General features: G+C 38.5%; 1 protein-coding gene across 1 annotated transcript in view; it reads left to right on the forward strand.

The window, feature by feature from the left end:
- The window catches only part of MCTP1 (multiple C2 and transmembrane domain containing 1), a 365,001-nt gene that overhangs the window by 297,340 nt on the left and 46,426 nt on the right, over nt 1-21,235 (forward strand). Inside the window, exon 17 of the mRNA XM_025199103.1 lies at nt 12,964-13,017. Within this exon, the coding sequence (XP_025054888.1) occupies nt 12,964-13,017 (54 nt within the window). The remainder of the gene's footprint in view (nt 1-12,963; nt 13,018-21,235) is intronic.

Genomic DNA, 21,235 nt, shown 5'->3' on the forward strand with positions numbered 1-21,235 from the left:
TTAACTTGTTTACCAGTATGGTGTGGGATACCGTATCGAAGGCCTTCCTGAAGTCTAAGTATATGACATCAACCCCTACTCCTGCGTCCAGGCATTTTGTAACCTGGTCATAAAAAGAGACTAGATTAGTCGGGCATGATCTACCTGCTACGAACCTGTGCTGGTTTCCCCTCAGCATAATTTGTCCTGCTGGGCTCTCGCAAATGTGAGCCTTGATAATTTTTTCAAAGACTTTGCCTAGGATGGAGGTGAGACTGACTGGCCTATAGTTGCCTGGGTCCTCCTTCCTCCCCTTCTTGAAAATGGGGACCACATTGGCCCTTTTCCAGTCCTCCAAGCCCGTGCACCACAACTGCTCAAATATTCCCGCCAGTGGCTGGGCAATGACGTCAGCCAGTGCCTTCAGTATCCTCGGATGGAGCTCATCCGGGCCTGCCGACTTAAAGGCATCCAGTTCCTCCAAGTGACCCTGCACCATCTCAGGGTCTACGCTTGGTAGTCTGGCATCCTGCTGCTGCCTCTCTACAATCCCAGTGAGAGCCTTGTCCTGCCCCTCACTTAGGAACACTGAGGCAAAGAACTCGTTGAGGAGTTCAGCCTTGTCCCCCCTGTCCGTCACCAATTGCTTCTGCCCATTTAGTAGGGGTCCTATTCCTCCCTGGGCCTTCCTTTTGCTCCCTATATATCTAAAAAACAATTCCCCCCTTATGAATGCTGCTGGCTTCTGCAGGTGAATAGGTTCTTTCCTCTCTGAAGCATTGAGATGTTGGCCACACCTGAGGCTGGTAGTTTTTGTCTAGGGTGATGTGAGAGTCCTTCTTGTGCCTGGAAAATGCAGAGATTTTTGGCCAAAGTTTCATGCTGTTCTGCTCAAGGTCATGGTAATCATCACATTTTGGGGCAGGATGGATATTTTCCCCTAGATTACGCTGGCAAGGAATGTGAGGGTTTTTACGTCCCTTTGTACTGCAGGGCGTGGTTCTTTTTCCTAGGCTTTTCTGAGCATATATGAACTTAAGTACTTGCCTCTCATTATAGTGACAGGGCATTGGTGGTGCCCTCATGTCTCCTGCTTTTACCTAGGTCATGTTGTAGGGTATTTCTGGTTTTGAGCCTTGTGTTTCAAGTTACAGTTTAGGAGATTCCTAAGGGTAAATGTTCACCTGAGAAAGCAGGGGAGTCTACTTTTGCTCTAGAAGGCCCCTGTATTTCTAAATCCCACTAAGAAAATACCTGATCACATCACCAGTTTTTTTTCCTGCAAATATCAACATATCTGAATTCTGTTACTGTTCAGCACACATACAACATATCTACTGCTTTTCATCTCAGTAAGTTTTATAAGCATGAACTAACTAAATTCTCACAAGAAACCTCTGAAGAAGATAAGTGTCATTGTCTTTTTGGTACAAATAGAGAAATTGAAACAGTGGAATTTAATTGCATGTCTGAGGCCACATGGAGAAGTGAAGGTGCAAAGAGAATCCTACTTCCATGCTTAAAAACAATTTTATAGTACATTCATCAATGACAGCTATCTCACACCGAGACTGTAACTCTCCTGAATACTGTTGCCATTGGGTTGTAACTCTAATCCAGACTTTGATTTTTCTTAGTCATATGGCATCCTATAATTTTTTTCCTTGGCTACTGACTTTGCTAAAACACAACACGGTTTCGGGGTATGCTCTCAGTAGCAAATAATACTCAATTGAAAAAAGCACTTATAGTTAGCTCATCACCTACGTATTCAGTCTAGACTTTTCCAGAACAATAAAGCCTATTGAGAATCATTGTTGTTTTCATTATACTATTTACTCCTTATATGCTACCTACATGATAAAGGGGAAAAGTATACTGCCATGCCCCATCAGAACATGGGACAGGGGCTCATTTTAATAAATTAGAGCTGGAACATGAAAATGTCAACTTAATCAAGCATTTAAATTTTATTAATCAAGCCTCATTTTTATGAGTGCAAATAATCGCTGAAGCTGGACAAATTTGTTCTAGATTGCATCAGAAACATAATTTTAATATTTAATGGCCTGCTGAATTTAAATGGAGAATTATCTTTATGAAACATGCTCTTCATAATTTGCCATTAAACGAGAAATGAAAAAAATCAACATAAATCTTACATAAAGGTTATTTAACTAAATGTTGGTACTATAAATATTTCAAATAGATTATGCATTAATTTAGCAGTCTCACAATACACTTTACAAAGAAAAAAAAATTATAAGTTGGCTGTTCAGCATTTCTCTTCCAAATGTAAAGGAATGTATTATTATAGTTGGCTATTCATGCCACTATATTTAAGGAGGCAGTCTATGCTTCCATTATTATCCTCCACCTTCAGGGGTTTATACTGTCTCAGCCATAGAAATTCACTCCAGGCTAAAACTTTGCATAGAAGGTCTCATCCCAATAGCACTTTAAAAAAAATTCTCCAATGGAAGATTATTTTCAGCTGCTTTTGGTCACAGGAGGAGTGGGGGAAACCCAGAAGTATTCATTTTAGAAAGATTTTTTTTTTTACCTTTCTCTCAAAACCATATTATTTATTTAACTTGAAATTTTCCCAAACTTTTCCCCCTGAAACGTCTTACAGAATTTTAGAAAAAAGATATATTTTAAAAATGCAGTTCACTGCATAAGCAAAAGTATTCTTCTCTACGTGTTTTAATGATTTTTTTTCATTTGCATGCAGTCTTACATGACTGCTGGAGTGGCATGATACATTGTAGCAGCTCCAAAATTAGTCAATATTCAATAAACTCAAGAATAATTTAGTGTTGGAGGAGCGTTGGAGTTGCTTGTGGTTGCTTTTGTTCAGAGTATATTAAGGCGTAGATGATACCTGAGTAACTTTAGAGTTGTTTTTCAAAATTAATATATATGCCAAAATGTCTAATGACATAAAAGGGTTGTTATAATGCATTGAACTAATATTACAGTAATAAATGCAGGTATACAGTACCATATAACATCTTTTAAGAGTATATATATTTTTAGTAATGCCAAGGTAGTCAGCCCAAAATGTATGTCCTAGCAAATTTGGCCATTAATAAATTTAATTAGTTAAACAAACATGAATGTATATATGAGTGGTATTTTGTTATGGTAGTCTTTAAACTACCTGAAAGAAGTCCAGAATTAAAATAAGCCTTTGCCTTTCAATTCTGTTGACGAAAATATCATAAACTACTTCATTCTAAAACTTAGCTCTCACATTCTTGTAGTAGTATTTCTGTTTGAAGTTTGTTAAATAATAAATTAAAAAATTATTTTTAGTCGAGCAGACTATCTTTTCTGTTCCATCACATTAAAAAAGCACCATTCTAAAAACGTATAGATGTTGTATTTTTCTACAAAATAAATACACACTTACACAGTACATACTAAAGCCTTTAGATGGAGACATACTTCAAATAAACACCTAGTCCTCTATTCACAATGTCACTCTCTTCACTATATATATAAGAACTCCTGAAAGCAATGAGAGCCAAATATTAAAAGAAAGGGAAAACCCTTCTCCTTATGCTGTTTTATGTTAAAAAATATTTAGTGTTTAGTCTTACCAGCTGAATATTGTGCACATATAAGGCTCATACCAGGCAAAAGGTTGCATGTTCTTGTATAATATAATATATTTACTGCCCATGCATATTTCAGAGATATTTATTATATTGCAAATAAAAAGTCTGTTGTTGATATTACAGAACTGTATGTAATCAGTGACATGCATCAAAAGATATCTGATAGCCACATTAAAGTCACATTTCCTATTAAGAATCAGACTGAATTACAACATGAGCATTTCCAAGAATGAGCTAAGGAAATGCATTCTGCAGGAAGAAATAATTGTATTTGAGTGTCTCTGAAAAATGAGAAGTCTTTTAGCACTAAAGTACTAATGCTTTTTTTTTGTCTTGTCTTTTGTACTACAATATATTCATTCTTACTGGCGAACTTATCTCACTAATTATTATTACATCTAGTGGTTCAGTTATCTTGATGATTGCTGTAGATGAAATATTCCAAGGTCAAATCTTTAATAATGTGAATCAAATTCTGTTGTATTCTAGATGCATTATACCACTAATTCAAAATCTTTTAATATTAGTTTTATTTTTCTTGTAAATATGGTGTAAAATATAAAATAGATGGATGTTTTAATTAAGTGATTCCTTTTGCAAATAGGAACAATCAATAATCCTCTGAGAGAAGTAGATGTTTGAAAATGACCACATAAACACAGTTGTAAGAGACATATTAACTGTGCAATTGGTACTTCAAAGTGACCTGGAATAGCCTGAATAGTTTAATGCATCTTTCTCAACTCATGCACATCAATAATTTTGTATCACACTTACACAAAAGTGTTTTAAATGCACTGACATACAGAAACATTACAAAATCTATGTAGAACTAGAATGTCTAACTGAACTTTGGACTACACTGAAGAATACAGCTCCAGTCAAATTCCTTTGTCTTTCTTGAACAGAAATATTCATATAAGCCTGAATCCTGTTTTCTTCGAATTCAGTAGGAGCAGAAGTGGGTTCCCAGTTTTAAATAGCTTATGTAAAAAGATTAGTGTCTGCAGACATTTGTACATTGTAACAAACTGAATTAGAACAGAACAGGGTTTTAATTTGAAACAATTTATTCTTTCATAGCCCAATCTAGTGAGGTGATGAACAAATCTGAAGCACTAAATAAACTGCTGAAGTGAACTAACGGTTTGGAATGGCCACTTTAGGCTTTCCTGAGCACTTCACAGAATTGGGTGCTGGAATTATATTAAGATTTTAATGGTTAAAGATATCTGGAGGACTGAGGATCCCATCTCCCTCCCCCCCACCCCCGGCACTCCTTTAAATGCTCTCCCCCTATAGTACATATTTTGGTAAATCAATAGTGTGGAATTGCTCATTCATAAACCTATCAAAATATCCTTTAACTCCACTGTTATTTCTGTTGCAACAGCCAAAGAAGCTGATGATAAAGACACTTCATGACTGACTGTTTGCAGTGATTAAATTATTGCACTTTTTGCTCTAGTAACTGCCGGAATGAATTAAAGTGAGACAATTTTTTGTTGAGGATTTTCATTAAAAACCCATTAAATAAGCAGTAAGTGTCCTTTCTCTCTAAGAAATGGCTTAAATTCAGGAGGTATTTTTAAAGTTGTGTGCATTTGTCAAGGCTTTTTGCTTCTTATTCTGACTTAAGATGCTTGTAAATACCTAGAATCTGACCAAATTACTATTGTATTGATGTTGGTTTCCTTACAGGTTACATTAAATTGCCCTCCCCAAAATCATTTATTAACACATAACTAGACATTTGGGGATTTTATTAATTAGGAGGTCCAATTAATTGTCAACATAGTTGTAAAATCTAATTCCAGTCCACAGATACTTGCTCTTCTTGTCTTGCAAAGCATGAGAGTTTCTGCTTCTATCCATTTCTTAATATAACTGAGCTAACATGTCTACTGTGGCTGTGGTTACTAGTACTCCAACAAGACAGAGTGAGTTACACAGGATTTCTAGACAAAATTCTGCAAGAGGATGGTGGGGCAGGAGCAATCTGTCATCATCATATACAAATTATGTTGTTTGCTTTTTCTGATTAGTAAATATTTTATAGAACTGTTGTGTACAGGCAGGCTCTTATTTTGCTATATGTTAACATCATCTGCTTACTGTTTAGCCATAAAGTAGCTGACATGCCATATTTGAGGCTGTCTTCGTGTGTTTTTTAAAATGTCATCTGTATTAGTATTACTTTCAAGGAATAGAACCAAGAACCAGGTTCTTTCAAGACCTTCCACCAGTATGTGGCATATAAGTCTGTGACAAGTGACATTACAGAAGGTCATGTCACTTTTAACTGCTTGCATTAGATCTTTCTGATTTCCCCAGTGCCCTTCCTTTGTTTGAATAATACTACTTGATTTCAAGCAAGGTATCGGAAAGCATAATTTAGAGTGAGCATTATAGAGGTGATGTAAGATTTTTACCTTAAAACTTATTATAACATAACTATAATATTTAATTTATCTTTCATGTACTTTCTCCTGTAACATTTTTTCTCCCTGAAAAGATATAATACTGTGTAACTGTCTAGATTACTAGACTGTGTTGCTGCAGAATGAAATGGTACATGTAAAGTTTATTTGAAGAGTGGCAAGCTAGAATCAAAGAGAAAAATCACTTTTGTTCTTGGTTTCATTCAAGTATAAAACTTAAAGCTGAAATCTGTTGTTTGAATTCACTGTAATGATTTTGTAAACCCTTGCTTTATGCTTCTGTGAGAACAGGTTATCCTTCAGTATATTTTTAAAACTGACTTCAGCTCACTAATAGTTACAAGGATTCTGCTTCTACTGTTTACATTTTGAATAGCAAAATCTTGGAAAACTTGCGGATCTAGATTCTAATACACTCAGTTATTTGAACAATATTCTTTAGTTTTGATTTTTTTTCATGCTCTTCTTTCAGAGTTTCATGTTAAGTAAAAACATGGACCAAGACTTATGCTATAACAAATAATGTGTGCCACCCAGAGTTTGAAGTACTTGTATTTTGCTATAATAATTGAGTTCAATCATTTTTCATTTCCAGACAATTTGACACTCTAAAGCTTAGTTTAATTGATTATATGACTATACAATGGAAGAATAGGGTGGATTAAAATAGGTGGGTAAATGTTCTTCTGGATAAAAAAGCAGGAATTAGGAAATGGAGGGGCTGGGTTTGATTCTTGAATTTGTCATATGCTACTTGTGTCACTTTAAACAGATCAAAATTATTCTTAGGTATAAATGTTTATGCAGATGTTTGACATTCTTGTCTAAGAAGACATACTATAAGTGTGATTTGTTTATCCTGATTACTTAAAATGAGTATTGTCCTTAGTGATTTAAATTGGCTGTTGTAATTTGCAGTGAAAGAGCTGTCATTTGTAGAGGTATCCATTTCAGACACTGTCCACACTGACTTTGCACTGGTTTAATTAAACTGCATTTATATCATACCTTTAGTTACTTCATGTGGGCAGCTCCTGAAGGAGAAAGCAGGTGTGACAGGAAAGTAGTTCGCAAATAGGCTAATACAGAAGCTTCAGATCAGTTTCTTTGGCTCAGAAATTCAGTCTTAGCTCCAGTTGTTAGATTTTGGGTATAACATACCCCCATCTCAAAATAGCATGTAGTTTGGTAGTCAAGACCCTATTCAGGGAGTTGAGAGAAGATGTGAAGGGATCTGGCTGAATGTTCTAACTCCATGCTATGGTATAAAAAAATGATAGCATGCCATTAGCACCACTGCTCATCGTCTTGCAAAGGAAAATGGTTGCTCCCCTTGTATTTTATGTGGAACCTGATCCAGTAGGTCTGTAGCATATATTACCAGAGCACATCTACTGGACTGAGCCATTCTGGAGAACAGGTGGAGGAGTGCCTAGTTCCTAGATCCTGATCTAGCTATAGGTAAAACTGTCATGGAACTGCTCAGACCTGTTAAGACTGTGGCACTTCTGGGCATTGTTGCAAGCAGCTTTTTCTTAATAATTTTTTATAAAAATAATAATTTAGATACAGAGAAAGGTTATATAGATCCTACCATAGAAAATCAATTTGAAGGCCAGGTCACAACTGTTTGGAGTGGAAAGGCACAAGGAGCCATTTATCCATTTGGCTTCCCAAGCAATGGCAAGTCAAAATTGTGATTTCCTCTTCACTGACTAGTAGGGTTGGCTGGCCCTGTTGGGGAATGCCTTCTGCAGCCTCTCACAGGGAGTAGCAGTGCCTGAACTTCCCTTTTACATCAGGGATCTATGAAGGCATAGGTATATCACCCAGTCCCTCTGTTGACGGACACCATGCTTCTTCCCCTGCATGGAAAACAGGATGGCTACAGTCATCTGGAGCAGCACCTGGGCTAAGCTGGTTCTGTCTCAGCAGAATTTTTAGTATCTCCAAAGCACAATGTTAAGGTAGATACTCAGTTTCACACTTTGTGTGCAGGGTAACATACAAAAAGATATATGACATATTTCATCACAACAGTGCCTGGCACAGTAAGTGAACAGTATAGATATGCCTTGAGTGTACCTTAAGGAGGCACAGGGTGCATCTCAGAGTCCAGTACAGCTATATATATTCATCCTACTGTTAAGTCATACAATTCCTTAAAGATGCAATAGAACTCTACATTTGTTGCATTTGTGTCGTTTTCAGTCATATGAGTTTAGAATCTTTTTTGAAGACAAAACAGCAGGTAGGAATCTCAGTTTCAGGTCACAGAAGGGGTGAAACTGTATCTATAGTCATTTATGTGATGTAAACAAATAAATTAATAGTGACAAACTCTTGCACAGAATTTTATAACTATAGGTCTCAAAAAAGGTAGGTTCGTATCATTATAATAAAAATCATATCATGATGGAATATAATCATTTTTACAGATGGGGAAATGGAGGCACAGAACAGTAAAGCCCAAAATCATGGAGTAGGCCATTAGCAATTAGAAATAAAATCCAGGTAGAACTGAAACACGGGAGGTGTGGAAAACACAATAAACTAAGTTGAGAACATCATCTAATTTTCAAAAATATTCATTTAATCATTTTCTTTTGTTCCTCACTGCCAAAGGCATCAAAAGGCCCATATCATACATATCTAAGTTTCAAAGAAGTTGTTATACAACAGTTTTAACTATTACATTATTTTTACAGATAATACAACAAAAATATTTTGTTAATTCCCTAAAGTAGGGCTGTCCAACTTCTAAGCATCTGGGGGCCACACTGTGTGTGGACAGTACCAGCAGTGGCTGCAGTAGTCCTTGCTGTGGACACTTTCCATCCCTCATTGCACCATATACATGGGTGCTCCCCCCTCCCCTTCCCCCCCACTTTGTGGCTGCACCGTGCACATGGGTGGTCCTACCACAGCTGCAATGTTTGGAGGTGGGTGACCCCCCTACTCACCAGCCACAGGCTCCCCTAGCATTATAGGCTACATTGCCTGCAGAGGCAGGTGCACGAAGTAGAAGCCTGAGAGAAAGCCCAGAGCCCCTGACTGCTAGCTCCTATGTGGCCTACTTTTACACTGAGCTTGGGGTCCACAGATTAACCCCTTTCAGCCACATGTGGTCCACAGGCTACCAGTTAGACAGCCCTACCTTAGATAATACCTGTGATTTAAAGTCCAGTATTTTGTGCCCTGTTTGCATTCCAAAACTTTATCAGACCAGTACAATTGTTTTCATGATCAGCAGATGTATTTTAGCATTAGTCCTTGAACCAGTGAACAGAAAGAGTTAGTGTTTTCTGTTTCTGTCTCTGCATATCAAGTCTAACATCAACTTTTATATTGCCCATTGGTCTGAGAGAATATGTAAAGCTATCTCATATATGACTTTGCGCGCGCACGTGTGTGTGTGTGTATGCAAAGTGATAATGATGTAAGTTACGGATATATATATATAGATATAGATATATAAATAAATATGAAAATGACATTTAAATTCAAAAGTTCATGTTGAACTTTTCTGTAACTTACATCATTATGACAGAAAAGCCACAAAAAGCTGTAACCTGGGGAAAAAAGCCATTATAAGAACAGTATGTCAGCATAAACTTTCACCTGTTAGGTATTTGCCCATTCTTCTGATCTTAACATAATATGATCCATGGAGGGATCTTTATGATTCATTGTCTTTTTTATTTTTAAAGCAATCAAACAAATCCATCAAAGGGAAACAAGCCCTTATAGATGAGTACTGCTTAAATATGTGATCACAAGCATTTGTAATTCCATTATTATTCAGGTACTTGGAGGTTCAGAAGTGCTTCTTTAGAGATATTCCAGACTATCATGTAAGGATTTACTGAGAATGGCCATTAAGGGTGCAGTTTATCCCACCCTGAACAAAACCCACACACAAGCAGTCTTTTGTTTACAGAATTTTGCAGGAAGTGGAAATGAAATTCACTGTTTCAACTTGTGGCCAGGCCATAGTGGAAGGACACAATTCCTCCACAGTCTCAAATATGCTGGGCATTTCCCCCTGAAGCTTCAAGGTGAGGCTTTGTGCTGTGCCTTTATGCCCTCGTGATTTGGGTCAGTTACATACAGCCTGTTCCCCAAGTGACTTAGACAAGCCAGGAAAGCTCTTTGTAAATGATGACAGGACATTAGCAGTTGGGTCACATTCACTTTCCCCTTACCTTAGTTACTGGATAAAATACATAAACAGTTATTGAAGTATGGGCTGAAACCCAAGGCGCTCCGTTTTTAGTGTGTCCCTTAATCACTAGGCTACAGAGTCATATCCTCCCACCCTGTGCTGTCTTTGGCTCAGCTAATTTTTAATTCTTACTACAGAGTGGAACAGCCTTAACCAAAAGAGGGGAGTGGCCCACAGCCCTGCCTTACAGGCAGTTTGTAGCCTGATAGTGAGGGTTTTTTCCAGGGGATGGAAAGTTGTGGGTGTAAGTCCCCTCAGGCAGAGGGAAGAGTTGAACTTGGGGTTTCCCCAATCTTACATAAGTATTTTAACAACTAATTGTTATATAATAAGCTGAGGCCAATGTCACAAGCAGCCTTTCCTCCTGCCAGGCTTTTTAAAAGGATGTATACCCTTTTGTTTTTAAAGATTATATATAGATATCCACCTCCAGAAGATTCAAAGCTGTGAATCCAATGTGGATGAGAGCACCTCCTGCTAATAGTGAGGACCCTGGCAAACATTAAAAAAAGTCATGATTGGGATTTGAGGAATTTTATGCCTCATCACAAACATTGCTCATCCTGCCATGCCAGACATTCTGTGCTGGATGTGCAATGTTTGAGATTCATAGATTCATAGATGTTAGGGTCGGAAGGGACCTCAATAGATCATCGAGTCCGACCCCCTGCATAAGCAGGAAAGAGTGCTGGGGCTAGATGACCCCAGCTAGATACTCATCTAACCTCCTCTTGAAGACCCCCAGGGTAGGGGAGAGCACCACCGCCCTTGGGAGCCCGTTCCAGACCCTGGCCACTCTAACTGTGAAGAAGTTCTTCCTAATGTCCAATCTAAATCTGCTCTCTGCTAGCTTGTGGCCATTATTTCTTGTAAACCCTGGGGGCACCTTGGTGAATAAATACTCACCAATTCCCTTCTGTGCCCCCATGATGAAGATAGGGCATAATATTCCTTAGCTCTCAGTCACAGCACTTCAGAGCTGCCCCAAGCCCAGTCTTACACACCAGGCAAGGGGCAGCTCTGTCCCAGACCCAGGGAACTGCCACATTTCTAATGCTGACTCAGGTTGTGTTGGAAACTTATGGCAGTCCTGGGCCGGTGCTGACAAACAGTTAATGGTTGGCACCCATACTGGATGGCCCCAGGTCCAGATAGAAACCCAGGACTTTCACAGGCCACTGGTGACAATCAGGTGATTTTCAGCACCAGCCCTGGCCAACTCTGGGATCTGGTTCAAGACTAGAGGCTATCTAAGGGCAGGGCCAGCAACATGCACTTTGAAGTGCTGGGTCCAAGCAAGCCTGCATCTTGATGCTGACAATCCATAGTTGTTGACATTAAGACTGGGGCAGCCCCTGGCTTGCCCAGGACCCAGTGCTGATGATTGGGTGATGGCACTTGCCAGCTCAAAGATATTACACATTTTTGTGGGACATCTTTGTAGTTGGTTTGCCATTTTATGGCACCATAAATGCAACTAATGTATGGCATGTTGTTAGTTATGGCACAATTAACACATTAACTGTGCCATAAATGTAACCTGCTAGGGGCCTGAAAAACTCACGCAATCCATGTTAAAGGGGCAGAATTTAAGACTTACATCCTCAACATTTCTGTCTCCAGGCATATCGCAGCTAATATCATTCCAAGGTACCTGACTTCCACGTGCACTGTACAGGATACTCAGTTACATTGTTAATTTACTTTACAACAACTCAGTGTAAAGTAGGCCACAATTTTGTATCTCCAGGTCTGTATCTCAGCTCTTTCATGTGTACAAATAGAGACAAATTCTCTTGTGATATAAAAGTGACTCTACTTCACTTTATGTCAGCAAAGAATTTGACTCATATTGTAGTTTGATTGTGAGGCTTAATTGTAAGTTAAGCAGCAGTTTCCAAATGCTCTGCCACTGCCCTTCTTTGTCAATAAAATAGGTACAAAAATATTTCACAGTCCTGACGTGGAGGTTAAAGGTACAAAATTCTGTGTGCTATGGCTCCTCTCTCTTTTACTTTCTCCCTTCTTCTCTAATATCAATCTGTCTGTCCATCTATTGAAACAGTAAGATAAATTCATACATGTAGTACACTTACACACAATCAGAGAGGGAGAGATGGGCATGCATTATAGTAGGTACATCAGTAGCAGTGAGTCACTATTAGGAAATATAATGCTGCTGCTGATAAAATTTGCTCCACTTGTCACTGCTGGAGATGTTTCCATTAATGGTATAGGCTATGATGAATTTATTCTTGCGACTGAATTTTTCAACACTCTCTTAATGAACAGTGTAAATACAATTAAAATATTGTATTTTTCTCATATTAGTTGCATATTTAAAATAAGCATTTGTACTTTGCTCCACAAGTCACCAGAAGATCTGATGAAGGATTCCTTAGTTAAAAATATCCCAGAGTGAATTTCTAACTACCTTTTAAATACTTAAATTGTCAAGCTAGCATTTTGCACAGATAGAGATTTTCAGTGTATTATTCCCTAATGTAAGTCAATTAAAGCTGTAACACTTTCCTAAATTTGAATCTCTAGATCAAATGTTTTTCTAGTTGCACATTTGCCTTCTGTGCATTTATTTCAAATGTTAATAAAGTTTTCATCTACAAAAGGTTTACAATTGACAGAACAAAATTCTTCCTTTTTAAATCATGACAACTACTACTGTTTCTGTCTGCAGGTAGTGGAGGACATGCTAGAGGACGAGGAAGAAGAGGATGACAGAGATGACAAGGTAATTATCTTTCTTAGCACTTGGGTACCTGGGGATGGGAGAATTTAGACATGACACTGTTTTTACAGACAGTTAAAAAAGGAGTTGAAGTGTTTTAGTCCAGAAAATTGGACAGAGCTGTTTATCATCCTAACAATGCTACTGTGTGTTGCGGGAAGGGATAGAGGACTATAAATCCTCTTCTTTTTTTGTCCAGAGCTGGGTCAAATATTTTTTCTGCCAGGAACAAAAATAATTCAGCTTGTCTGGAACTTGATAGCTCTTGTGAAGATAACTGTGGTGACAACTGTTTTTGAAGGACAAAAATTTGTCCTGTCTTGAATGTTACAAATAGGGCTGTACTTTAGGGGGGGAAATGGTGTAAAAATAGCAACTCCACACTGGTTGAAGATGGGTTATTGCCATCTATAATTTTCAATAAATTACTTGATAGAGAAAGCTTCATATGTTCTGTACTCTCTATGACATTTAAATAATCACAATTTTCATAGCCATCCACTTGATTTGGGACTGGCATTGGGGCCCAGCAAGCCAGAGAACTGTTGCAGATCTTTCGGCGTTTGAGAATATGTGGTTTGGTTCCTAGGCTACTGGTTGGGTTAAGGATTGCAACCACAGTAAATAACAGCTCGTTTCCCCATCTTACTGAGTCAAACTATGAACTGTTTGGATTGGTTGTCCCCTAGGGAGAGGGAATAACCAGAGGGAGGAAATTAGAATGACCTTGCACCACAGATGCAGGGGCTAGCATTGGCAGGATAGCTTTGCTGGAGAGTCAAGTGCAGTAAAGAGAGCCCTGCTGTTGTCTCAAGGATTTTCATACCAATAAGATGAGATATGCGAAAGAGGGGGGAAAAAAACATATTATTTTAAAACAGTGCAGCATTAAACACAGGCAATTTTGACCTTCACAAATGTTCTCCTACTTCAGCTATAGTAAAGCAATGAATTTTTTTGAAGAGAGGAGAAAAACAGTGTATCTTAATTTATGCCCTTGACCTTTGTTTCTAGTAGAGATGTACAGTTACATACCACTGTAAAGATTCGTATGCTGGCAGCAGCATTTGAAATGTCAGAAAATTCACTGTGATTAGTTAATCCCCTGAATGATTATTTTTCTGTTAGCTAACACCCAAGATTTGAGAGAGAGGATAAAAAAAAATGAGTATTTCCCTCATTCCATTGCCAGTTCAAACATTTTACAACTGACAGAAAGATATTATGTGAAATTCTTCTGTACATCATTTAAATTGTTAGCTACATCATTTCGGAGTCATCAAACATTGCAGTAACAAAGCCTCCTTTTTACAAAACACATATGTCCTAGTTCTTCACACTAAATGATATGAGCATACACTTCTGGCAATAAAATATATGATTTATTGCAAAGGTCAGCCATGTAGCTGTAGAGAGCTTGTATTTTAACTCAACATGCTAGCTCTGAATCATCATTTCTCTTCTGATAAACACTGATCTGCCATCCATTTGTAGCCATTTTCTCCTGCATCTGGCTGCTTTATTATTAGAGCCAGTATAAGAACATCAACCCAGTAGTATATGTGCTCCTGGAAATTTTAATAACTGTGATCAGTTCACAAAGTACAATACTTTACTGCTTGCAGTTTAAATCAGCCTATTTAGTTACCACTTTGTTGTTTTTCTCAAGTTACTAAACAAAGTGCATCCATAAAAAGCCTGTTATGCTCTAGCTAAAGCAGCTGCCAAACAAAACATACTAGATTTAAAAAAATAACACCAAATCTCTGGAGCTGTATCAGTTGTAATCTAGTGCTTAGCTGTCTGGAATGGACACCAAAGTTGAACCACTTCTTAAGATATAGTTACCAAAGGTGTCTGAGAGTGCTTAAATTACTGTGTGAATCACATGGTACTATTTACTGAATGACTAAGCAGTGTGTTTTGAGTACAAAAGGCATATGAGTTGCCTTTCATAAATTCAAATCCTTATTTCATTAGTACATACATTTTATTTAAGCCTTCATAATTCAGTGTGCTATCTGAAGAATCACAGACTGAACAGAAAGAAAATGACACATGCAATATTTTTATAAAAAATAGATGTACAATATACCCAGTAATTTCTGCAATGAACATTTTATTGCTACAAACTAGACTATAAAACAGATTATGAATGTCTCTTTTTGCCACTTTCCTCCTTAAGGCTGTATCATATACAATTAACTGCAACTTTTCTTTTTCTATCAGTTTGTCAGTATGGAAGGGGCAGAATTCTATACTCCTTTAATTCATAGGTCCCTCAGGCTAAAGGTTTGTGCGCAATTAAATGTTGTGAGAAAATAAATGCACACTTTACAATACTGGCAGGGACTGACCTCCAGCTTTCATTACTTTTCTGTTTTTTCATATGGTACAATAGTAAAGTCAGGTCAATGGGTCCTCTTCTAGGATAAAAGTAAAAAGATTAATAAATGTGCCAAAGCCTCACTTTAATTGAACCTGAAGCATATGTTGCAAGTATGTAAAATATGTCCCAGATGTTTAACCATGGCCAGTCCTTCGCTTTCCCTGATTACCACAAGGCAGCTATTAGTCCTGTAACCTTTGGACTTGGGGGTAAATGGGGTATTACATGGCACAAAACTAGAGCACCTGTTTTCCATTCAGTCAAGACCCCTGGCAGGCTTTGCCTAAGCCTATCCATATGTTTTCACTTAGCAGATTGTTGGGCGATTATGAAAAGTGTCTTTCTTTAGTGGCAGCTTAAATATTAGTCACTTACTCACAATGAAAGGGCAACTCATTGGCTACTTGATGAGGTCCGTGTGGGCACACACTGAAGTAGGTTAGGGGGGGTGTGGTAGGGGGCTGTTTCTTGACATCCCTATATAAATTAGAGTTACAGAAGTAATGAATTGAGGTTGCTGAATATCCAAATGTTTGCAATTAGTTAAAATAATAGTTTTATAATGTCTTTTTATTAACAATGACTTTTACTACTTGTGAGGAGTTCAGTTAAATTTGGTGAAGCAGAGCTGTAATTAGATTTTTGCTTATTTTTTCAAATCTTATTTTTCCAGGTTTTTACCATTTTTATTTAATCTAGCACTGCAAATAATCAGACAGGCAAGATTATAGATTTAAGCTCATATGATGTCTAAACCTCTTTTAACTGGAGGACATTAACATTTGTTTTCAATTGAAAAATGATTAATATGCTAAAATGGCAAGTATACTTGATGTTATTTCAGTTATAATCTAATGTTTAACATGGGGATGCTGCTTTCTTGTTATTATTACTTACTAATATTGTGCTTTGAAGAAGTGAAGTGCTCTTGCTGTTTGCTGTTTAGTTGCGACATTTGTCATAAATTTTAATACTTGTGTTTCAGTAAGTTAACACGGGATTCTGCATTCCATATGTTCTGTGCTAAACCTGTGCCAGCCACAAATTTACAGTTTGATCTGATTTTTTTTAACCTCTTTCAAATTCTGACTCTGTGGTTATACAATATCTTAGCAAATAAGAGTTAGTTAAATCACATGGAATCAAGTTATCAACAAACTATAAAAAAACCTCTTATGCAGCATTATATAATAATATTTTAGTGATCAATATGTATAATCTATACATCTAATTAAGGAAGATAAGATTTCACTTTGCAGCCTGGAAAGTTTAGGCATGTTTTTCTCATAGCTGCTTCTGTTTGTAAGAAGGTCCAGCTGAGATTTGAGGCAAGCGCAAAGGGCCTGATAGGTGAGGAGCCAAGCATTAGCACACTATAGAATCAGGCTCCGAAGTAACAGTAATATTACAGGTTTAAGGGGAAATTTTAACTATTGTCATACCTAAATTATTTTTATTAATTTTATTGATTATTTTTAATAAGAGGCTTTATTAAAATACTCAGGTCATTTATCTTTTTAACATCTTTCTCTAGCCATTTGTACTTAGTTTGGAAATATTTTTGTTATCTTGTTTCAAGATAATGGAACATAGTTAATTTGAATTAATATATATATGTAAGCTTTTAATCATAACTGTCAAGAGGTACCAAGTTTATTTTCAAGCCCAAACACATTTGTAAACTGCCTAAGAATCATGTCTTTGCATCTTGAGTAAATCATGAAGGGGAAGAAAGATAACTACGATATGTGATATGAAAAGATTCTAATCTGTCAAAATGACCGTTGCTTTCTATAAAATAAAAGCTGTGTAGGAAAACAGTTTAAGAAATGGGGGGGCAAAGGGAAAGGAGGAAATCAGAAAATTAAATATTGAATAGAAAAATCTGCAGACACACCTGCAGTTTGATTCCGGTGTTGGATTCTACACATACATAGCAACCTCAACACAGAACAACAGATGCATCTGAGGAGTAACTAATTGCATTCTCCAACCAAAACTGCAGCTGTATATGATTCTGCTATCCCCTAAAAGCCTAGTTAGGACACAGACATTTATCTAACAAACTTGTGATTCAACAATATGAAAAAAGTTATGTGGCTGGAATAAAGATGCAGTGTTTTAGTTCTGAGTGCCAGTTATTCACAGAGTGGGACATTCAGAAACCACCATAATTTGGCATATATGGTCATCCTAATGAGGGAAGGGATGAGGGAATCTACTACATATTTGTGCATGAGGGAGGCAGTTCATAAACTTAATATGTTCTTTGGGGACATACAATCCAGAAAAGCCTCCTCCAATGTTTAGGTAGTAGGGACTCAATAATACTGGTGTAATTCTGGAATAACTCTTTTGCAGTTATTGAAGTTCCTCTGGAATTAGACCAGTACAAGTCAGTGTCCCAGCCTCTAAATACATTCAGACAACTCAGATCCATAATCAAAGTTCAGCACCAAGGGATATCGTGTGCATCTGTGATAGCCTCTGGGGGACCTTTGGTCCATAAACTATTGAATGGATTACACTCATTCACGTATGTAGTTTTTTTTCACCTGTGACTAATATAATATGAATAATATTCTTCATTTATTAAGTCATCCAAGTATAATTCAATAAGTTATTAAATCAAATGAATAATATTTCTAAATCATGTTAGCTTTTTCAGAATGTGACATAATATTACCTTGCATAATAAACACTTTTGAGTCTAGGAAAGGATTTTTTTAGCTAACTATTCAGAGAGTGATTTTACAAGATAGCTGTCCTATTTACAACTCTAGGGAAGGAAATGCTGAACATTGGAAGAAACAAGGATAAGTGCTAGGTTCCGTTTGGAACTTCCATGTGAACTTAGGCCTGTCAACTGTTTAACTCCCCAACCTCAAGGAAGGCATTAATTAATATATACTTTCAGAAATCAGTGGAGAAAGCCATTTCTAACTCTTAAAGGTGCTTTTCACACGGTTTAAGGATTGAGAGGAAGGAGATCTGGGTTCTGTTCCAGCCACTGCCATAGACCTGCTGTGACTAAAGACAAGTCGCATGTAATCATCGAAGTGTGGCTACTAATTTTATACCTAAATATCTGTTTAGGCTCATTTGTGTCTGCCCACCTTAGTCTGGCACAGAACAGCCAAAACATCTAGCTTTGAGAGCCCAAATGTCCACTCAGTAGAGCACCTAAAAAAAAAACTGTCTCAAATTTAGGCCCAGAACATAGAACAGACCTATGTCCAATGCTGATGCAAGTCAGAAGTGTCTTACAACTAAGGCACAACTGTGGAGGCCCTTTTGGAGCCCTGGTCTAAGGGTGAAACATGTTTGCATAGGGATGAGCACTGAATGAACATACTGTGACAAACACAACATATGATATGATTGAAGAATTTCTAAACCAAAATGTAAGAAATGCAGCTTTTTTTCTGGCACTTCCTAGCAGTAGGACTCTGTGAAATGGAAGGCACGTCACACCGCTTTTTCAGCTGAGGCTTGCCACTGAGGTTTGCAGCACATCACAGCCGAAAACTAAGCCAGTGAATCTGTGATGTGCCTTTCATTTCATTGAGATGCACATAACAGAAAGTTGCAATCTGAACTACAAAATTTGTCATGACAGTTGATCAGGTATTGCTATGCTTTTGGGAATAGCATTAATAAGATATGTGAATGTGGACAAATGTTGTACATATTTCATATTGTGTATATGATCTGTATGTGTTTCATTATGTTGTTTGGATCCTGCAGAATCAGAACACGATTGGTTGTTTAGTATGTATATAGGGATAATGTCTGTTACTGTGTGGCTCTCTTGCACTTGGTAAAGGGGTTGCTGGATAGATAATCCAAGTAATGGTGCATATAGATGTTCAGGAGGTTAGATCGGGTAGAAAATGGCTGCCCAATCTTAGTTCACCCATGTGTGGACCTTACACTTAGATCACTAGTTAGATCAGTCTAAGTACTGAACTGCACAGACAGATTGGTCAAAAGAGGCTCTCCAATCCCCTCAAGCCCCCCTGCATACCCCACTAGCCTCCCAATTCCATTAACTACCCCCCACGGTCCCACTAGCCCTCCCCCCCAATCCCACCTGCCTCTCCACCTCCCCCAACTTACCTTACATTGGGCTCTCAGCACCTATCTGATCACTGAGTTAGGTCCAGTAGGTATTTTTACCTGATCTAACCACCTGAACTTCTAAGTGTAACATCTGTACACACCTTTAGACACAAGTGGGCAAAATAAAACAAAAGGAACTCTGGGCAAAATTGCTATTAATATGGTTAATGTGGTCTGGAAGGATGAATTTAGGACACATACAAGCATTACATTTCTACAGAGAAAATCACTACTCTCCCTGTGGAAATGACAAGCATATAAGTGTGAATTTGATTTCTCCCAAGGGAAACATGGTGTCAACCTGGAAGATCTCAATTGTGGAGCATTTCAAAGCTGGTGCCACAGCTCTGTATATGGGGCTGTGAGTTCATGGCTTCTGTTTTCACACAGGAGGAAACTCCTCCATGTAGCACCTTTTAAAGCCCATGCCCACAGCCCTGCAGGGTCCCTTTGTTGCAGTGTGGGGGCTTTTTTCCTGTTACTCTAGTCCCCTGAGACCAGAAGGAGTGGAACAGCCTGTTCCCCATACCTTCCCTAAGTGATCAATGGTCTGGGAAAGGTGTGGAGAGCAGGGGAGAGGGGCAGCTGCAGGCTGAATGCCTATACTGCTCCCTCTTTTAGATTGATTTCTAGTGGGAGACTTTTTTCAACTACAGCTTCTGAGGCTCCAGTGGCCCAGTAACCAGAAAAGCAAATTCAGCATCAGTAGAGTTCTAGATAAATAATGAAGATAATCAGCTCCATCTACAGCCTTCATTTTGTAGATGGCTTTTGTAGGGCTTTGGGAGCCCTATCATCCTTCACAACAGGCAGTGACCAGAAACTCTAAGGAACTATGCTCTCTGGTGATGTGTACATTGGTTGTGTGCTGCTATCGAGGCAATTGCTGAAAAAACAAGTTAGACCCACCTGCTCCCACTTCATATGGCAATGAAGGTGCTATGGGGACACTTCTTTTACTCTTAACACATCAGAGATAAAGATCAGCCTCTGCACTTAGTGCTGTATGTTTCATAGTTTCAAAGTAGCTAGGGTCAGGCGGGACCTGAACAGATCATCTAGCCTGATCCCCTGCCACAGGCAGGGATGAATGCTGGGGTCACAAAAATCCAACCTCCTCTTGAATTTGCCCAAGGTAGGGGCGAGGACCACTTCCCTGGGAAGTTGGTTCCAGATTCTGGCCACCCTAACTGTAAAATATTGCCTTCTGATCTCTAACCTAAACCTATTCTCCACCAGCTTATTACCATTGTTCCTTGTCACTCCAGGTGGTGCTGGGGATAAAAGGGCTCTACCTATTTGCTGTTGATCTCCCCTGATGAGTTTGTAGGCAGCCACCAGGTCCCCCCTCAGCCTCCTCTTGCTGAGGCTGAACAGATTCAGGTCCCTCAGTCTCTCCTCATAGGGCCTGCCCTGCTGCCCTCTCACCAATCGGGTGGCCCTCCTCTGAACCCTCTCCAGGCTGGTGTGTGTGTCTGTGACAGTGATGTACTGTGGGTCTCTGGTGCCCAGGGGCCAATGCTTGCATTTGCACATCCCTCCACCCCCCAGCCTTCTTGTAGCAATACTTAGCCATGTTGCATGATAAGAACCGGCGCCCCTCCCCAGGACAGTGCCTGGCCCCCGCCCTCCCCTCCTCTTGGTCTGCCACTGGTCTATGAGCATCAAGGAGAGGAAAAGCCTGTTAAAATGTTGAAGAGGTGGAGAGGA

This window comes from Alligator sinensis, unplaced genomic scaffold (genome assembly GCF_000455745.1).
Source record: "Alligator sinensis unplaced genomic scaffold, ASM45574v1 scaffold223_1, whole genome shotgun sequence".
Classification (NCBI taxonomy): domain Eukaryota; kingdom Metazoa; phylum Chordata; order Crocodylia; family Alligatoridae; genus Alligator; species Alligator sinensis.